We start from the raw sequence: 21,829 nt of genomic DNA, 5'->3' as shown, positions 1-21,829 counted from the left end.
GCCCGGCTGACCCTATACAGCTTCACTCCCGTTAGAGTAAACACACTGGCCATGATGACCAGCCCCCCGATGACGTCGTAGATGGAGGGGACCATGCGCAGCACCATGAGCTGAAGCAACATGGCCACCACTATCTCCAGGTGCTGTACGGTGCTCACCAGGGCGGGGTGGAACTTGTTTAAGGCGTAGTAGACCCCCAGGAACGCCACGGTGGAACAGATACAGATCCCCGTGAGGTAGCCCCACGTCTCCCCATCCAGGGGGATGATCGGCTCCTGCATAACGAACATGGTGGAGGCGCCCCACACCGTGCCCGTCCAGCCGAACGTGAACAGGGCTGTCCACATGCTGACACGCTCCTTGATGGCCCGGTAGACGATCATGGACAGGGCTCCGGTGAGGCCGGCCATCACCGTCATGGTGTAGCCGAACGCCTCCTTCCAGAAGGTGAGGCGAGACTTCTCCTCGTCGGCCACATTGGGGATCATGACGAGACACAGGCCGAACACGCTGCCCACCACCGTCACCACGTCCGTGTAGCCCAGCCTCTCGTCTAACAACAGGAAGGCCATCACGCCGCTGAACACCGTGGTGGTTGCGCGCCACATGATGGTACCGTTGCTGGGCGGCACGATGGCGAAGGCGGTGTAGGCGCAGGTGATGGAGATGACGTTGCAGACACCGTAGAAGAAGAGCCGGAGGCGGTACCCCTTCGGGCCGAAGGGTTCCTCCTGGTTATAAAACACCACTGTGATGGACAGGACCTGGATCACAGACCGGATGAAGATCAGCTCCAGGGACGGCACTTTGGAGCGGTCCGCCGCCAGCCGTGTGATCAGAGCAACGCAGCCGTGAGCCACCGCTGCCCCGAACAACGCCATCCAGGTGACCCGGGACGCCAGGACGTTGGCCTCCCCGAAGCTAGCCAGCTGCCCCCCGACCCCCTTGTCCCGGCTCTGGGGCTCCACCCCTCCCCCCAATGGCCCCTTCCCCGGACAGGGGGTCTCTATGGTGCCAAAGAAAGTCCTCCTACTACTGTCTGACACCAGTCTTTTGGCAGGGCTGGCCTCTGCAAACGACCCAAAGTCCTCAAAGGACGGAGCATCGTCGTAACCCTCGTCTCCAGGCTGGGGGAAGTGGGTGGCGTATTTCACTGTGATGGAATTGGGGTGGATTTTCACCCTCTTCTTAGATCCTCCATACTGCTGATGGCCCCCAGACACATCCATGTTCCTTCAGCAGATCAGAGCACACTGGAGAAGGACAGAGGTCAGAGTTACTTCATGTACATACTACCTCAACTGACCAACCAGTTCTCCTGCACATTGGCTAAGCGGGCAATCTGCATTGTGTCCCGCCACCAATCACCCGCAGACCCCTCTTTTACGCTACTGCTACTCTATGTTCATAATATATATGAACAGTCACTTTAACCATATCTACATGTACATACTACCTCAATCAGCCTGACTAACCGGTGTCTGTATGTAGCCTCGCTACTTCTAAAGCTGCTCTACTGTATATAGCCTCGCTACTGTATATAGCCTCCATACTGTATATAGTACGGTAATATACTGGTGGTAATATACTGACTGGTGGTAATATACTGACTGGTGGTAATATACTGGTAGTAATATACTGACTGGTAGTAATATACTGGTAGTAATATACTGACTGGTGGTAATATACTGGTAGTAATATACTAGTAGTAATATACTGACTGGTGGTAATATACTGGTAGTAATATACTGGTGGTAATATACTGGTGGTAATATACTGGTGGTAATATACTGACTGGTGGTAATATACTGGTGGTAATATACTGACTGGTAATATACTGACTGGTGGTAATATACTGGTGGTAATATACTGGTGGTAATATACTGACTGGTGGTAATATACTGACTGGTAATATACTGACTGGTGGTAATATACTGGTGGTAATATACTGGTGGTAATATACTGACTGGTGGTAATATACTGACTGGTGGTAATATACTGGTGGTAATATACTGGTGGTAATATACTGACTGGTGGTAATATACTGACTGGTGGTAATATACTGGTAGTAATATACTGGTAGTGATATACTGGTGGTAATATACTGACTGGTAGTAATATACTGACTGGTGGTAATATACTGACTGGTAGTAATATACTGACTGGTAGTAATATACTGGTAGTAATATACTGACTGGTGGTAATATACTGGTGGTAATATACTGACTGGTGGTAATATACTGACTGGTGGTAATATACTGACTGGTAGTAATATACTGACTGGTGGTAATATACTGGTAGTAATATACTGGTAGTGATATACTGGTGGTAATATACTGACTGGTAGTAATATACTGACTGGTGGTAATATACTGACTGGTAGTAATATACTGACTGGTAGTAATATACTGGTAGTAATATACTGACTGGTGGTAATATACTGGTGGTAATATACTGACTGGTGGTAATATACTGACTGGTGGTAATATACTGACTGGTGGTAATATACTGACTGGTGGTAATATACTGGTGGTAATATACCGACTGGTAGTAATATACTGACTGGTGGTAATATACTGACTGGTGGTAATATACTGGTAGTAATATACTGGTGGTAATATACTGGTAGTTATATACTGACTGGTGGTAATATACTGGTGGTAATATACTGACTGGTAGTAATATACTGACTGGTGGTAATATACTGACTGGTAGTAATATACTGACTGGTGGTAATATACTGACTGGTGGTAATATACTGGTGGTAATATACTGGTAGTAATATACTGACTGGTGGTAATATACTGACTGGTAGTAATATACTGACTGGTGGTAATATACTGACTGGTGGTAATATACTGGTGGTAATATACTGGTAGTAATATACTGACTGGTGGTAATATACTGCTAGTAATATACTGGTGGTAATATACTGGTAGTAATATACTGGTGGTAATATACTGGTAGTAATATACTGACTGGTGGTGATATACTGACTGGTAGTAATATACTGACTGGTAGTAATATACTGACTGGTGGTAATATACTGATTGGTGGTAATATACTGGTGGTAATATACTGGTGGTAATATACTGGTAGTAATATACTGGTGGTAATATACTGACTGGTAGTAATATACTGACTGGTAGTAATATACTGACTGGTAGTAATATACTGGTGGTAATATACTGGTGGTAATATACTGACTGGTAGTAATATACTGGTGGTAATATACTGGGGGTAATATACTGACTGGTAGTAATATACTGACTGGTAGTAATATACTGACTGGTAGTAATATACTGGTGGTAATATACTGGTGGTAATATACTGACTGGTGGTAATATACTGGTGGTAATATACTGGTGGTAATATACTGACTGGTAGTAATATACTGGTGGTAATATACTGATTGGTGGTAATATACTGGTGGTAATATACTGGTAGTAATATACTGGTGGTAATATACTGACTGGTAGTAATATACTGACTGGTAGTAATATACTGACTGGTAGTAATATACTGACTGGTAGTAATATACTGACTGGTAGTAATATACTGACTGGTGGTGATATACTGACTGGTGGTAATATACTGACTGGTGGTAATATACTGACTGGTGGTAATATACTGGTGGTAATATACTGGTGGTAATATACTGGTGGTAATATACTGGTGGTAATATACTGGTGGTAATATACTGACTGGTGGTAATATACTGACTGGTGGTAATATACTGACTGGTGGTAATATACTGGTGGTAATATACTGACTGGTGGTAATATACTGACTGGTGGTAATATACTGACTGGTAGTAATATACTGACTGGTGGTAATATACTGACTGGTGGTAATATACTGGTGGTAATATACTGGTGGTAATATACTGGTGGTAATATACTGACTGGTAGTAATATACTGACTGGTAGTAATATACTGACTGGTAGTAATATACTGACTGGTAGTAATATACTGACTGGTGGTAATATACTGACTGGTGGTAATATACTGGTGGTAATATACTGACTGGTGGTAATATACTGGTGGTAATATACTGACTGGTGGTAATATACTGACTGGTAGTAATATACTGACTGGTGGTAATATACTGGTGGTAATATACTGGTGGTAATATACTGACTGGTGGTAATATACTGACTGGTGGTAATATACTGACTGGTGGTAATATACTGGTATTAATATACTGGTAGTGATATACTGGTGGTAATATACTGACTGGTGGTAATATACTGACTGGTGGTAATATACTGACTGGTGGTAATATACTGGTAGTAATATACTGACTGGTGGTAATATACTGGTAGTAATATACTGGTGGTAATATACTGGTAGTAATATACTGGTGGTAATATACTGGTAGTAATATACTGACTGGTGGTGATATACTGACTGGTAGTAATATACTGACTGGTAGTAATATACTGACTGGTGGTAATATACTGATTGGTGGTAATATACTGGTGGTAATATACTGGTGGTAATATACTGGTGGTAATATACTGACTGGTAGTAATATACTGACTGGTAGTAATATACTGACTGGTAGTAATATACTGACTGGTAGTAATATACTGACTGGTAGTAATATACTGACTGGTGGTGATATACTGACTGGTGGTAATATACTGACTGGTAGTAATATACTGACTGGTAGTAATATACTGACTGGTGGTAATATACTGGTGGTAATATACTGACTGGTGGTAATATACTGACTGGTGGTAATATACTGACTGGTAGTAATATACTGACTGGTGGTAATATACTGACTGGTGGTAATATACTGGTGGTAATATACTGGTGGTAATATACTGGTGGTAATATACTGGTGGTAATATACTGACTGGTAGTAATATACTGACTGGTAGTAATATACTGACTGGTAGTAATATACTGACTGGTAGTAATATACTGACTGGTGGTAATATACTGACTGGTGGTAATATACTGGTGGTAATATACTGACTGGTGGTAATATACTGGTGGTAATATACTGACTGGTGGTAATATACTGACTGGTAGTAATATACTGACTGGTGGTAATATACTGGTGGTAATATACTGGTGGTAATATACTGACTGGTGGTAATATACTGGTATTAATATACTGACTGGTGGTAATATACTGACTGGTAGTAATATACTGACTGGTGGTAATATACTGGTGGTAATATACTGGTGGTAATATACTGACTGGTGGTAATATACTGGTATTAATATACTGGTAGTGATATACTGGTGGTAATATACTGACTGGTGGTAATATACTGACTGGTGGTAATATACTGACTGGTGGTAATATACTGGTAGTAATATACTAGTAGTAATATACTGACTGGTGGTAATATACTGGTAGTAATATACTGGTAGTAATATACTGACTGGTGGTAATATACTGACTGGTGGTAATATACTGGTAGTAATATACTAGTAGTAATATACTAGTAGTAATATACTGGTAGTAATATACTGGTAGTAATATACTGGTGGTAATATACTGGTAGTAATATACTGGTGGTAATATACTGGTAGTAATATACTGGTGGTAATATACTGTTGGTAATATACTGGTAGCAATATACTGGTGGTAATATACTGGTAGTAATATACTGTTGGTAATATACTGACTGGTGGTAATATACTGGTGGTAATATACTGGTGGTAATATACTGTTGGTAATATACTGACTGGTGGTAATATACTGGTGGTAATATACTGGTGGTAATATACTGGTGGTAATATACTGGTGGTAATATACTGACTGGTGGTAATATACTGACTGGTGGTAATATACTGGTGGTAATATACTGGTGGTAATATACTGACTGGTGGTAATATACAGACTGGTGGTAATATACTGGTAGTAATATACTGGTAGTGATATACTGGTGGTAATATACTGACTGGTAGTAATATACTGACTGGTGGTAATATACTGACTGGTAGTAATATACTGACTGGTAGTAATATACTGGTAGTAATATACTGACTGGTGGTAATATACTGGTGGTAATATACTGACTGGTGGTAATATACTGACTGGTGGTAATATACTGACTGGTGGTAATATACTGACTGGTGGTAATATACTGACTGGTAGTAATATACTGACTGGTGGTAATATACTGGTGGTAATATACCGACTGGTAGTAATATACTGACTGGTGGTAATATACTGACTGGTGGTAATATACTGGTAGTAATATACTGGTGACAATATACTGGTAGTAATATACTGACTGGTGGTAATATACTGGTGGTAATATACTGACTGGTAGTAATATACTGACTGGTGGTAATATACTGACTGGTAGCAATATACTGACTGGTGGTAATATACTGACTGGTGGTAATATACTGACTGGTGGTAATATACTGGTGGTAATATACTGGTAGTAATATACTGACTGGTGGTAATATACTGGTAGTAATATACTGGTGGTAATATACTGGTAGTAATATACTGGTGGTAATATACTGGTAGTAATATACTGACTGGTGGTGATATACTGACTGGTGGTAATATACTGACTGGTAGTAATATACTGACTGGTAGTAATATACTGACTGGTGGTAATATACTGGTGGTAATATACTGACTGGTGGTAATATACTGACTGGTGGTAATATACTGACTGGTGGTAATATACTGGTAGTAATATACTGACTGGTAGTAATATACTGACTGGTAGTAATATACTGACTGGTGGTAATATACTGACTGGTGGTAATATACTGGTGGTAATATACTGGTGGTAATATACTGGTGGTAATATACTGACTGGTAGTAATATACTGACTGGTAGTAATATACTGACTGGTAGTAATATACTGACTGGTAGTAATATACTGACTGGTGGTAATATACTGGTGGTAATATACTGACTGGTAGTAATATACTGACTGGTAGTAATATACTGACTGGTGGTAATATACTGACTGGTGGTAATATACTGGTGGTAATATACTGACTGGTAGTAATATACTGACTGGTAGTAATATACTGACTGGTAGTAATATACTGACTGGTGGTAATATACTGGTGGTAATATACTGACTGGTGGTAATATACTGGTGGTAATATACTGACTGGTGGTAATATACTGACTGGTAGTAATATACTGACTGGTGGTAATATACTGGTGGTAATATACTGGTGGTAATATACTGACTCTTGGTAATATACTGACTGGTAGTAATATACTGACTGGTGGTAATATACTGGTGGTAATATACTGGTAGTAATATACTGACTGGTGGTAATATACTGGTGGTAATATACTGACTGGTAGTAATATACTGACTGGTGGTAATATACTGACTGGTGGTAATATACTGGTAGTAATATACTAGTAGTAATATACTGACTGGTGGTAATATACTGGTAGTAATATACTGGTGGTAATATACTGGTGGTAATATACTGACTGGTGGTAATATACTGACTGGTGGTAATATACTGACTGGTGGTAATATACTGGTGGTAATATACTGACTGGTAGTAATATACTGACTGGTGGTAATATACTGACTGGTGGTAATATACTGGTAGTAATATACTAGTAGTAATATACTGACTGGTGGTAATATACTGGTAGTAATATACTGGTGGTAATATACTGGTGGTAATATACTGACTGGTGGTAATATACTGACTGGTGGTAATATACTGACTGGTGGTAATATACTGACTGGTGGTAATATACTGACTGGTAGTAATATACTGACCGGTGGTAATATACTGACTGGTGGTAATATACTGGTAGTAATATAATGACTGGTGGTAATATACTGGTAGTAATATACTGACTGGTGGTAATATACTGACTGGTGGTAATATACTGGTAGTAATATACTAGTAGTAATATACTAGTAGTAATATACTGGTAGTAATATACTGGTAGTAATATACTGGTGGTAATATACTGGTAGTAATATACTGGTGGTAATATACTGTTGGTAATATACTGGTAGTAATATACTGGTGGTAATATACTGTTGGTAATATACTGACTGGTGGTAATATACTGACTGGTGGTAATATACTGGTGGTAATATACTGGTGGTAATATACTGACTGGTGGTAATATACTGGTGGTAATATAGTGACTGGTAGTGATATACTGACTGGTAGTAATATACTGACTGGTGGTAATATACTGACTGGTAGTAATATACTGACTGGTAGTAATATACTGGTAGTAATATACTGACTGGTGGTAATATACTGACTGGTGGTAATATACTGACTGGTAGTAATATACTGACTGGTGGTAATATACTGGTAGTAATATACTGGTGGTAATATACTGGTAGTAATATACTGACTGGTGGTAATATACTGACTGGTGGTAATATACTGACTGGTGGTAATATACTGACTGGTGGTAATATACTGGTAGTAATATACTGGTGGTAATATACTGGTAGTAATATACTGACTGGTGGTAATATACTGGTGGTAATATACTGACTGGTAGTAATATACTGACTGGTGGTAATATACTGACTGGTAGTAATATACTGGTGGTAATATACTGGTAGTAATATACTGGTGGTAATATACTGTTGGTAATATACTGGTAGTAATATACTGGTGGTAATATACTGTTGGTAATATACTGACTGGTGGTAATATACTGGTGGTAATATACTGGTGGTAATATACTGGTGGTAATATACTGACTGGTGGTAATATACTGACTGGTGGTAATATACTGGTGGTAATATACTGGTGGTAATATACTGACTGGTGGTAATATACTGACTGGTGGTAATATACTGACTGGTAGTAATATACTGACTGGTAGTAATATACTGACTGGTAGTGATATACTGACTGGTAGTAATATACTGACTGGTGGTAATATACTGACTGGTGGTAATATACAGACTGGTGGTAATATACTGGTGTTAATATACTGGTGGTAATATACTGGTGGTAATATACTGACTGGTGGTAATATACTGACTGGTGGTAATATACTGACTGGTGGTAATATACTGGTAGTAATATACTGGTAGTAATATACTGGTGGTAATATACTGACTGGTAGTAATATACTGACTGGTGGTAATATACTGACTGGTAGTAATATACTGGTGGTAATATACTGTTGGTAATATACTGGTAGTAATATACTGGTGGTAATATACTGGTGGTAATATACTGGTGGTAATATACTGACTGGTGGTAATATACTGACTGGTGGTAATATACTGGTGGTAATATACTGGTGGTAATATACTGACTGGTGGTAATATACTGACTGGTGGTAATATACTGACTGGTGGTAATATACTGACTGGTGGTAATATACAGACTGGTGGTAATATACTGGTGGTAATATACTGGTGGTAATATACTGGTGGTAATATACTGACTGGTGGTAATATACTGACTGGTGGTAATATACTGACTGGTGGTAATATACTGGTAGTAATATACTGGTAGTAATATACTGGTGGTAATATACTGACTGGTAGTAATATACTGACTGGTGGTAATATACTGACTGGTAGTAATATACTGGTGGTAATATACTGTTGGTAATATACTGGTAGTAATATACTGTTGGTAATATACTGACTGGTGGTAATATACTGACTGGTGGTAATATACTGGTGGTAATATACTGGTGGTAATATACTGGTGGTAATATACTGACTGGTGGTAATATACTGACTGGTGGTAATATACTGGTGGTAATATACTGGTGGTAATATACTGACTGGTGGTAATATACTGACTGGTATTAATATAGTGACTGGTAGTAATATACTGACTGGTAGTGATATACTGACTGGTAGTAATATACTGACTGGTGGTAATATACTGACTGGTGGTAATATACAGACTGGTGGTAATATACTGGTGGTAATATACTGGTGGTAATATACTGGTGGTAATATACTGACTGGTGGTAATATACTGACTGGTGGTAATATACTGACTGGTGGTAATATACTGGTGGTAATATACTGGTAGTAATATACTGGTGGTAATATACTGACTGGTAGTAATATACTGACTGGTGGTAATATACTGACTGGTAGTAATATACTGACTGGTGGTAATATACTGACTGGTAGTAATATACTGACTGGTAGTAATATACTGGTAGTAATATACTGACTGGTGGTAATATACTGGTAGTAATATACTGACTGGTAGTAATATACTGACTGGTAGTAATATACTGGTAGTAATATACTGGTAGTAATATACTGACTGGTAGTAATATACTGACTGGTAGTAATATACTGACTGGTAGTAATATACTGACTGGTAGTAATATACTGGTAGTAATATACTGACTGGTGGTAATATACTGGTAGTAATATACTGACTGGTAGTAATATACTGACTGGTAGTAATATACTGACTGGTGGTAATATACTGGTAGTAATATACTGACTGGTAGTAATATACTGACTGGTAGTAATATACTGACTGGTGGTAATATACTGACTGGTAGTAATATACTGACTGGTAGTAATATACTGGTAGTAATATACTGACTGGTGGTAATATACTGGTAGTAATATACTGACTGGTGGTAATATACTGGTGGTAATATACTGACTGGTGGTAATATACTGACTGGTGGTAATATACTGGTGGTAATATACTGACTGGTAGTAATATACTGGTGGTAATATACTGGTGGTAATATACTGACTGGTGGTAATATGCTGACTGGTGGTAATATACTGACTGGTGGTAATATACTGACTGGTAGTAATATACTGGTGGTAATATACTGACTGGTAGTAATATACTGGTGGTAATATACTGACTGGTGGTAATATACTGGTAGTAATATACTGACTGGTGGTAATATACTGACTGGTAGTAATATACTGGTGGTAATATACTGACTGGTAGTAATATACTGGTGGTAATATACTGACTGGTGGTAATATACTGGTGGTAATATACTGACTGGTAGTAATATACTGGTGGTAATATACTGACTGGTGGTAATATACTGACTGGTAGTAATATACTGACTGGTAGTAATATACTGACTGGTAGTAATATACTGACTGGTAGTAATATACTGACTGGTAGTAATATACTGACTGGTGGTAATATACTGACTGGTAGTAATATACTGACTGGTAGTAATATACTGACTGGTGGTAATATACTGGTGGTAATATACTGGAGGTAATATACTGGTAGTAATATACTGACTGGTGGTAATATACTGGTGGTAATATACTGACTGGTAGTAATATACTGACTGGTGGTAATATACTGACTGGTGGTAATATACTGGTGGTAACATACTGGTGGTAATATACTGGTGGTAATATACTGGTAGTAATATACTGACTGGTGGTAATATACTGGTGGTAATATACTGGTAGTAATATACTGACTGGTGGTAATATACTGACTTGTGGAGAAGGTCAGAGGTCAGAGTAAGTTATGATGGCATTATATTATTATTGGTAAAAAGTCATATCTGTATCTGATATGTAGAAAATAATAATTGTTTTTTTAGATGGAACAACCCAGAAGCAATAAAGACGACAGATGAAAATATGAATATATTGTGGTCTTGGAGAGGAACAGCAACGGAAGAAATATTTGAGAAAGACAGCGGGCCAGCGGGTTTCTGCTGCTCAAGATGGAGGTTTTCCCAGATGAAACACTTACATAATTCATAACTCAGTGCCTCAGTGATCTCTCTCTCCCTCTCTCTGTCTGTCTCTCTGTCTCTCCCTCTCTCTCTCTCTGTCTGTCTGTCTGTCTCGCTCTCTCTCTGTCTCTCCCTCTCTCTCTGTCTCTCTCTGTCTCTCTCTGTCTCTCTCTCTCTCTCTCTCTCTCTCTCTGTCTGTCTCTCTGTCTCACTCTCCCTCTCTCTCTCTGTCTGTCTCTCTGTCTCTCCCTCTCTGTCTCTCTCTGTCTGTCTGTCTGTCTGTCTGTCTGTCTGTCTGTCTGTCTGTCTGTCTGTCTGTCTGTCTGTCTGTCTGTCTGTCTGTCTGTCTGTCTGTCTGTCTGTCTGTCTGTCTGTCTGTCTGTCTGTCTGTCTGTCTGTCTCGCTCTATCTCTGTCTCTCCCTCTCTCTCTCGCTCGCTCTATCCCTCTCTAAATCCCTGTATTGAGCATTTCTCCAATCCCAAAATTATCCATCCACCTGCCAGGTGTGGCATATCAAGGAGCTGATTAAACAGCATGATCATTACACAGGTGCACCTTTTGATGGGGGAAAAAAAAAACATGAAAATAAATGATGATGAAAATATCCTCAAATTAAAGCTGACAGTCTGTATTTTAACCTCATAGCCATTTCATTTCAAATCCAAAGTGATGGAATAGAGAGCAAAAACAATAAGTTTGTCATTTTCCCAATATTTTTGTAGCTCCCTGGCCCTGCTTTCAACCCCTTCTGCCCTCAGAACAGCTTCAATTCATTTGGGAAAGTGTTCCACAGGGATGATGGCCTATGTTGACTAAAAGTGCTTCCCACAGTTGTGTCAAGTTGGCTGGATGTCCTTTGGGTGGTAGAACATTCTTGGTTCACACAGTAAACTGCTGAGTGTGAAAGAAAACAGCAGATTTGTAGTTCTTGACACACTCAAACTAGGGCTGGACTATATACCGTATTTTACTGTATACCGGTAGTGATGCACGGACCGGTTTGGGTTTTTACCGGTAACAGAATCCTCCTTCATGGTCTGACCCAACAACAGAATCCTCCTTCATGGTCTGACCCAACAACAGAAGGTCACCTCCTTCATGGCCTGACCCAACAACAGAATCCTCCTTCATGGTCTGACCCAACAACAGAATCCTCCTTCATGGTCTGACCCAACAACAGAATCCTCCTTCATGGTCTGACCCAACAACAGAAGGTCACCTCCTTCATGGTCTGACCCAACAACAGAAGGTCACCTCCTTCATGGCCTGACCCAACAACAGAATCCTCCTTCATGGTCTGACCCAACAACAGAAGGTCACCTCCTTCATGGCCTGACCCAACAACAGAATCCTCCTTCATGGTCTGACCCAACAACAGAAGGTCACCTCCTTCATGGTCTGACCCAACAACAGAAGGTCACCTCCTTCATGGCCTGACCCAACAACAGAAGGTCACCTCCTTCATGTCCTGACCCAACAACAGAAGGTCACCTCCTTCATGGTCTGACCCTACAACAGAAGGTCACCTCCTTCATGTCCTGACCCAACAACAGAAGGTCACCTCCTTCATGGCCTGACCCAACAACAGAAGGTCACCTCCTTCATGGTCTGACCCTACAACAGAAGGTCACCTCCTTCATGTCCTGACCCAACAACAGAAGGTCACCTCCTTCATGGCCTGACCCAACAACAGAAGGTCACCTCCTTCATGTCCTGACCCAACAACAGAAGGTCACCTCCTTCATGTCCTGACCCAACAACAGAAGGTCACCTCCTTCATGGTCTGACCCAACAACAGAAGGTCACCTCCTTCATGTCCTGACCCAACAACAGAAGGTCACCTCCTTCATGTCCTGACCCAACAACAGAAGGTCACCTCCTTCATGTCCTGACCCAACAACAGAAGGTCACCTCCTTCATGTCCTGACCCAACAACAGAAGGTCACCTCCTTCATGTCCTGACCCAACAACAGAAGGTCACCTCCATGGTCTGACCCTACAACAGAAGGTCACCTCCTTCATGTCCTGACCCAACAACAGAAGGTCAACTCCTTCATGGTCTGACCCTACAACAGAAGGTCACCTCCTTCATGGTCTGACCCAACAACAGAAGGTCACCTCCTTCATGGTCTGACCCTACAACAGAAGGTCACCTCCTTCATGTCCTGACCCAACAACAGAAGGTCACCTACTTCATGGTCTGACCCAACAACAGAAGGTCACCTCCTTCATGGTCTGACCCTACAACAGAAGGTCACCTCCTTCATGTCCTGACCCAACAACAGAAGGTCACCTCCTTCATGGTCTGACCCAACAACAGAAGGTCACCTCCTTCATGGTCTGACCCTACAACAGAAGGTCACCTCCTTCATGGTCTGACCCAACAACAGAAGGTCACCTCCTTCATGGTCTGACCCTACAACAGAAGGTCACCTCCTTCATGTCCTGACCCAACAACAGAAGGTCACCTCCTTCATGGTCTGACCCAACAACAGAAGGTCACCTCCTTCATGTCCTGACCCAACAACAGAAGGTCAGAAGTGCCTCCCTAAAAGCGTCCAGGGTTCTAACTAAACACAACATGCCCTTCACAGACTACGGGGTATTTAAAAAGTGCATGGTGACAGTTTTGGCAGAATCGGCTACAGACAAGTCTATGGATAGCATCATTTCTCTCTGTTAAACAGGTGCCCCTGTCTGCGTCAACAGCCGGACGCCGTGTCCGTGCACTGGGAGATGAGGTGCATAGGATTGTTCTGGAGGGGCTCAGTCAGGCTGATGATGAGAGTACTGACAACACCGATGGAGAACATTTGTGTGTGTATTGGACCGTTATTTTACTAGACGTGAAAGGAAGAGCTACGGATTCCCATCGAAGGGACACACCACCGGGGACATTCTATTCACAAAGCTGCAGCATTGGCCTGTCATTCCACACAGTCACCTTGGTGTTCACCGACGGGGCTCCTGGTGTGGTGGGCAGACACAGGGGCCTGGTCAGCAGGTTGAAGGAGATCGCCCCACAAATGAATGGTTTGCATTGTCTCATCCATCAGAGTGTGCTGTGTGCCAGAATAAACACTGAGCTAAAAAGATGTGATGGGATGAAGTCATACGCATAATCACCTTTGTCAGGGAGCCATCAAGCAACACAACCATGTCTTTTTCCTGCAAGCTTGTGACAGAATCAGAGGAGGCCTCCCACGACGATCTCCTGCTTCACAACACTGTCTTTTTCTGCAAGCTTGTGACAGAATCAGAGGAGGCCTCCCACGACGATCTCCTGCTTCACAACACTGTCTTTTTCTGCAAGCTTGTGACAGAATCAGAGGAGGCCTCCCACGACGATCTCCTGCTTCACAACACTGTCTTTTTCTGCAAGCTTGTGACAGAATCAGAGGAGGCCTCCCACAACGATCTCCTGCTTCACAACGACGTGATCTGGCTGAGTAAAGGAAAAGAGCTGGTGAGGTTCAGTGAGCTGCATGCCCAGGTTGTAGATTTTCTCAGAAAAAGCCAAATGAAAGCAGCATCTGACCACCTTTGTTTCAGGAAATGCAGGAATTCGTATCCAATCTGCAGTTACAAGGAAGAGGGAGAACAGTCGTGGACATGATGGAAAAACCTGAGGTCTTTACTGGGACAGCGGTTTGATCTGAACTTCTGAAAAACCACTGCACTTCAGCACACTAAAGAACATATAGGCAGTCCACCCAAGTGGTGAATTCTCCTCCCCGAGATAAGACAACGATACCTTCGCTGGATGAGGCCGCATTTCAAACTGAGCTGATTGAACTCCAGACGTCGAGCCGAATCAGGGATGCGCTCAGGAGTGCCGAGTCCCTGTGTGCATTTGGGTAGGCGAGCTCTGAGCTCAGAGGAATACAGCACCATAAAGAAACGTGCCTTTTATGTTCTAACAATGTTTGGATCGACTTACAACGACCTGTGAGTCATCCTTTCCACATCAGTCAATAGACGACTGCCTGCGCATCAAAATCACATCCATCTCACTCGACATCCACAAGTTGATGTCTGAGGGCTAAGTAACTCAGCGGTCTATGTGACTGTATTTAGTAAACACTGACATTATTGTCCAGGGATATTTAGGTGTAAAACTGTTTGTTCTGTCGTGAAAGGAGCAGGCTATTCCGATACAGACGTTCAGACAAAAACATTACATATTTCTCTTTAAATGACTGTTTAATGTAGGATGCTACAATTTTTTGGTCAGTTGCAATTGTAAGTATGACTAATGAAAACCAATCCTACTTCTATTAGGCTGTTAAGCCTCATAGTCTACCTCAGCCAGTTAATATATTTTATATAGGTCTAGGCTCTGAAGAAATAGACTCCAATTAAGCCCTCTTGTTGTTTGTAAAGTCAAATTCAAATGAAGATTATTTTATTCTACTGGTGTAGCTTTTCTTCATCTGTTGCTGGGCCAGATATATATATTTTCAGCACCAGGCTTCCTATTGGTTGCAGCTTTACGTTTCAGCACCAGTCTTCCTATTGGTTGCAGCTTTACGTTTCAGCACCAGGCCTCCTATTGGTTGCAGCTTTACGTTTCAGCACCAGGCCTCCTATTGGTTGCAGCTTTACGTTTCAGCACCAGGCCTCCTATTGGTTGCAGCTTTATGTTTCAGCACCAGCCCTCGGATTGGTTGCAGCTTTACGTTTCAGCACCAGGCCTCCTATTGGTTGCAGCTTTACGTTTCAGCACCAGGCTTCCTATTGGTTGCAGCTTTACGTTTCAGCACCAGGCCTCCTATTGGTTGCAGCTTTACGTTTCAGCACCAGGCCTCCTATTGGTTGCAGCTTTACGTTTCAGCACCAGGCCTCCTATTGGTTGCAGCTTTACGTTTCAGCACCAGGCCTCCTATTGGTTGCAGCTTTACGTTTCAGCACCAGGCCTCCTATTGGTTGCAGCTTTACGTTTCAGCACCAGGCCTCCTATTGGTTGCAGCTTTACGTTTCAGCACCAGGCCTCCTATTGGTTGCAGCTTTACGTTTCAGCACCAGGCTTTCGTATTGGTTGCAGCTTTACGTTTCAGCACCAGGCTTCCTATTGGTTGCAGCTCTACGTTCGTGTGACTAAAACATTTTGGTTAATTACTAGTGCTCCCAACTTGGGCCAATCAGTGTAATTGTGTAAATAACAGATCTCTATGGCAAGATGCGTCATTCACCCACGTTTAGTCAAAATCGGGTCAGTGCTCGCTGCGATATCGCGTGTGACTAACGCATGAACGGACGGATGGAGACAGATCCACAGTCCCCTCCCCGATTTCATTGTGGGGGACAATGATTCACATGATGTTTCCCTATTAGCTGCTTGACTGGACCACAACAAAAGAAGCCCCACTCAGTGAGATGAAGCACAGCTTGATGCTTCATGCTGCCGTGCACTAGCCTGCCGTGCACTAGCCTGCCGTGCACTAGCCTACTAATAGCAGAGAGGGAATGGGGGCGGAGGGAACAGATGATATTCAAATGTTGTAGTATCTAATGATGAGAAAATATCTAGAAATCTTGTAAGAATCTGAAAGCATTGTGTTTAGTACAACACAATACAGCAGGCCTATCCATGGCCTTACAATACAATACAATACATTACAATACATTACAATACATTACATTACTTTACAATACATTACCATACATTACAATACAATACAATACAATACATTACATACATTACAATACAATACAATACAATACATTACAATACATTACATTACTTTACAATACATTACCATACATTACAATACAATACATTACAATACAATACATTACAATAAATTACAATACATTACATTACTTTACAATACATTACCATACATTACAATACAATACAATACAATACAATACAATACATTACAATACAATACATTACTTCATAATACATTACCATACATTACCATACATTACCATACATTACAATACATTACATTACATTACAATACATTACATTACATTACAATACATTACAATACATTACATTACAATACATTACCATACATTACAATACATTACATTACATTACAATACATTACCATACATTACGATACATTACATTACAATACATTACATTACAATACATTACCATACATTACAATACATTACATTACATTACAATACATTACCATACATTACAATACATTACAATACATTACATTACCATACATTACCATACATTACAATACAATACAATACAATACAATACATTACATTATAATACATTACTTCATAATACATTACCATACATTACAATACATTACATTACAATACATTACAATACATTACCATACATTACATTACATTACAATACATTACCATACATTACATTACATTACAATACATTACATTACAATACATTACCATACATTACAATACATTACATTACAATACATTACTTTACAATACAATACAATACAATACAATACAATACAATACAATACAATACAATACAATACAATACATTACATTACAATACATTACATTACTTCATAATACATTACCATACATTACAATACATTACTTTACAATACATTACCATACATTACAATATAAAGTGGTGATCCTAACTGACATAAAAACAGGGAATATTTACAAGGATTAAATGTCAGGAATTGTGAAAAACTAAGTTTAAATGTATTTGGCTAAGGTGTATGTAAACTTCCGACTATACAGGACAGCAGCCTTTAGGGTGCAGGGTTGAGTAAACCAGTGGTAGCTGGCTAGTGATGGCTGTTTAACATTCTGATGGCCTTGAGATAGAAGCTGTTTTTCAGTCTCTCGGTCCGAGGTTTGATGCACCTGTACTGACCTCGACTTCTGGATGAATAATAATTTTAGATTTCTTCAAAACAATCAAACATTAAAATATCAGAATACATTCTAATATAAAGTTATGTGGATAACATAATGTTGTAATTTCCACAACACAGTTTGCCCCCAGAGATACAATACAATACAATACATTACATTACAATACACTACATTACATTACAATACAATACAATACAATACAATACATTACATTACAATACAATACATTACAATACAATATATTACATTACAATACAATACATTACAATACAATATATTACATTACAATACAATACATCACAATACAATACAATACATTACAATACAATACAATACAATACATTACAATGCAATACAATACATTACAATACAATACAATACAATACATTACATTACAATACACTACATTACATTACAATACAATACAATACAATACAATACAATACAATACAATACAATACAATACAATACAATACTTTACAATACAATACATTACAATACAAGACATTACAATACAATACATTACAATACATAATATTACAATACAATACATTACAATGCAATACAATACATTACAATACAATACAATACATTAAAATACATTGCATTACATTACAATACTTTACAATACAATACTTTACAATACATTGCATTTTCATTACAATACTTTACAATACAATACTTTACAATACATTGCATTACATTACAATACAATACTTTACAATACAATACTTTACAATACATTGCATTACATTACAATACAATACTTTACAATACAATACTTTACAATACATTGCATTACATTACAATACAATATTTTACAATACAATACTAAAATAATTTCTGAATCCTCTCACTTTCACCCTCCCCCATAATATAGGAGGATGGGCTCATTTTAATGGCTGGAACGGAATCAAACACATCAAACATACGGAAACCACATCCATTCCATTTTTCCCATTGTAGCCATTACAATGTGCGACGTCCTCCTATAGCTCCTCCCACCAGCCTCCACTGCTACACATGAAGCACCCAACAGAGCCCTCAGACCAGTCTCCTCCTGTTCTATCCACAACCAGGATTAACCTTCTGAACCGTGGACATTTGGAATGTGATGGATAAGATTTGGTAAGCTCTCCTTGCCTATGCCAAACTGAAAGGCTGGTCAACCCACACTCTAATTTTAGTTCATACCACAAGAGGGCAGAGATATGATCCCTCCTATCTGACTCACCCCCAGCTACATCACCAGCACCCTCACCTCTCCCTCTCTCTCTCTCTCCCCTCTCTCCCTGTCTCTCTCCCTCTCTCCCCTCTCTCCCTGTCTCTCTCGCTCTCTCTCTCTCCCCTCTCTCCCCTCTCTCTCTCTCTCTCTCTCTCTCTCTCTCTCTCTCTCTCTCTCTCTCTCTCTCTCTCTCTCTCTCTCTCTCTCTCTCTCCCCCTCTCTCCCTGTCTCTCTCGCTCTCTCTCTCTCCTCTTTCCTCTCTCCCTCTCCTCTCTCTCTCTCCTCTCTCTCTCTCTCTCTCTCTCTCTCTCTCTCTCTCTCTCTCTCTCTCTCTCTCTCTCTCTCTCTCTCTCTCTCTCTCTCTCTCGCTCTTGCTCTCTCTTTCTCCCCTCTCTCTCCCTCTTTTCTCTCTCTCTCTCTCTCTCTCTCTCTCTCTCTCTCTCTTCTCTCTCTCTCTCTCTCTCTCTCTCTCTCTCTCTCTCTCTCTCTCTCTCTCTCTCTCTCTCTCTCTCTCTCCCTCTGTCTCTCTGTCTCTCTGTCTCTCTCTCTCTCTCTCTCTCTCTCTCTCTCTCTCTCTCTCTCTCTCTCTCTCTCTCTCTCTCTCTCTCTCTCTCTCTCTCTCCTCTCCCTCTTTTCTCTCTCTCTCTCGCTCTTGCTCTCTCTCTCTCCCTCTCTCCCCCTCTCTCCTCTCTCTCTCTCTCTCTCTCTCTCTCTCTCTCTCTCTCTCTCTCTCTCTCCCTCTCTCTCTCTCTCTCTCTCTCTCTCTCTCTCTCTCTCTCTCTCTCTCTCTCTCTCTCTCTCTCTCTCTCTCTCTCTATCCCTCCCTCTGTCTTTCTCTCTCTCTAGCTCTCTTTCCCTACACTACCAACACTCTCATCTCTGATATATTGCTTTCTGGTCAAACGTTCATAACCAATTAGATTATTATATGTAATAAATAAAAATAAAATAAATAAAAAGGATTGTTCATATATGCCTTGAAAAAGGTTTAAAATGTATTTATTAATTTAAATGGATAATTCCTCTAAAAACACAATTTCCTCGAGAAAAAAGGGCGAATCCATAATCAAACTTATGAAATCACAATTTCACCCCGGAGGACAACTAATGGAACAAATGTTGAACCAATCTTCGATTCACATTCAAATAATCTCAATTTTTTTTGTGATACAGTTTTTGTATCACATGGATATAAACTATACGAGTAATGCTTCTAATGAGGCAGAATGTCAATCATTTAGATATTTAGAAATACGCATGAAGACTATTTGTGCGCAATTCATAAAATATTTGACGTAAACGTGTGCCAGATTCAATCGTTCCGGTGAGTCTGATATATTGTGATGTGTAAAATGTGTTCCCTTCGTGAGATAGCCTGTCATTTCAACATAGACTAATTGAATAATGTTGTGGCAATATAAAGCGACACAGTAGCCTACTACCATATGTCTGCTTCAACAGAACTACATATCCAGTCCACAAAAATCTATTTTTTACCATTAAAAACTATCTCATTCTGTAATAAAATGTGTTATATCACTTACCCTTTCGCTAAAATAAGTTCCTATCGACGGTAAAGCACTATTTGCATCATAAATGACAGCTTTCCTTGGTTTCTTGTTCTCTACATTGGGATAACTGTGCTTGCCGTTTCTCCATCTTCCCGTGGAGCGGATGCAGCGCGTCTCCAACAGGCACCGTCTCGGTGTGCGACGCACGAGAGGTTCTCCACGCCTACGATAGGTGGACTTTGAAGGGAACGAGGGAAAGAGCGGTGGGAACCGGAGGGAGGAAGAATGGTTGCGGCAACAGCGTTTCTCTCTCCCCACTCAAAACATTGCATCTCAAGACCACCCCTTCGAAATATTCCTCCAACTACCAGGTTAGGGTGGGGGATGGGTGTGTGTTTCTGTCTGTGTGTTCATCATCATCATCATTACCCCATCATCATCGTCGTCATCAAAATAAAATTGGATTCATAATGGCCTATTCCCACAATGTGAAAGAGGAAGTGAACACAGAAGCCTATATGAATTGGGACATTGGTATGATGGTTGATAATTCATCTCTTAGATCTCCACTAGAATAACATCTGA

General features: G+C 40.1%; 1 protein-coding gene across 1 annotated transcript in view; it reads right to left on the bottom strand.

The window, feature by feature from the left end:
- slc35g2b (solute carrier family 35 member G2b) overlaps nucleotides 1-21,685 on the bottom strand; it is a 21,866-nt gene extending 181 nt beyond the window's left edge. The window contains exons 1-2 of the mRNA XM_046354961.1: nucleotides 21,278-21,685; nucleotides 1-1,253 (exon numbers count right to left, since the gene is read on the bottom strand). The exon at nucleotides 1-1,253 is cut by the window's left edge and continues 181 nt beyond it. Of these exons, the coding sequence (XP_046210917.1) occupies nucleotides 1-1,229 (1,229 nt within the window). The 5' untranslated portion in view covers nucleotides 1,230-1,253; nucleotides 21,278-21,685. The remainder of the gene's footprint in view (nucleotides 1,254-21,277) is intronic.
- Nucleotides 21,686-21,829: the final 144 nt, after the last annotated feature.

The sequence above is a fragment of the Oncorhynchus gorbuscha genome, linkage group LG07, assembly GCF_021184085.1.
Source record: "Oncorhynchus gorbuscha isolate QuinsamMale2020 ecotype Even-year linkage group LG07, OgorEven_v1.0, whole genome shotgun sequence".
NCBI classification, from domain to species: Eukaryota; Metazoa; Chordata; class Actinopteri; order Salmoniformes; family Salmonidae; genus Oncorhynchus; species Oncorhynchus gorbuscha.
This window is presented reverse-complemented; position numbering and strand designations above follow the sequence as displayed.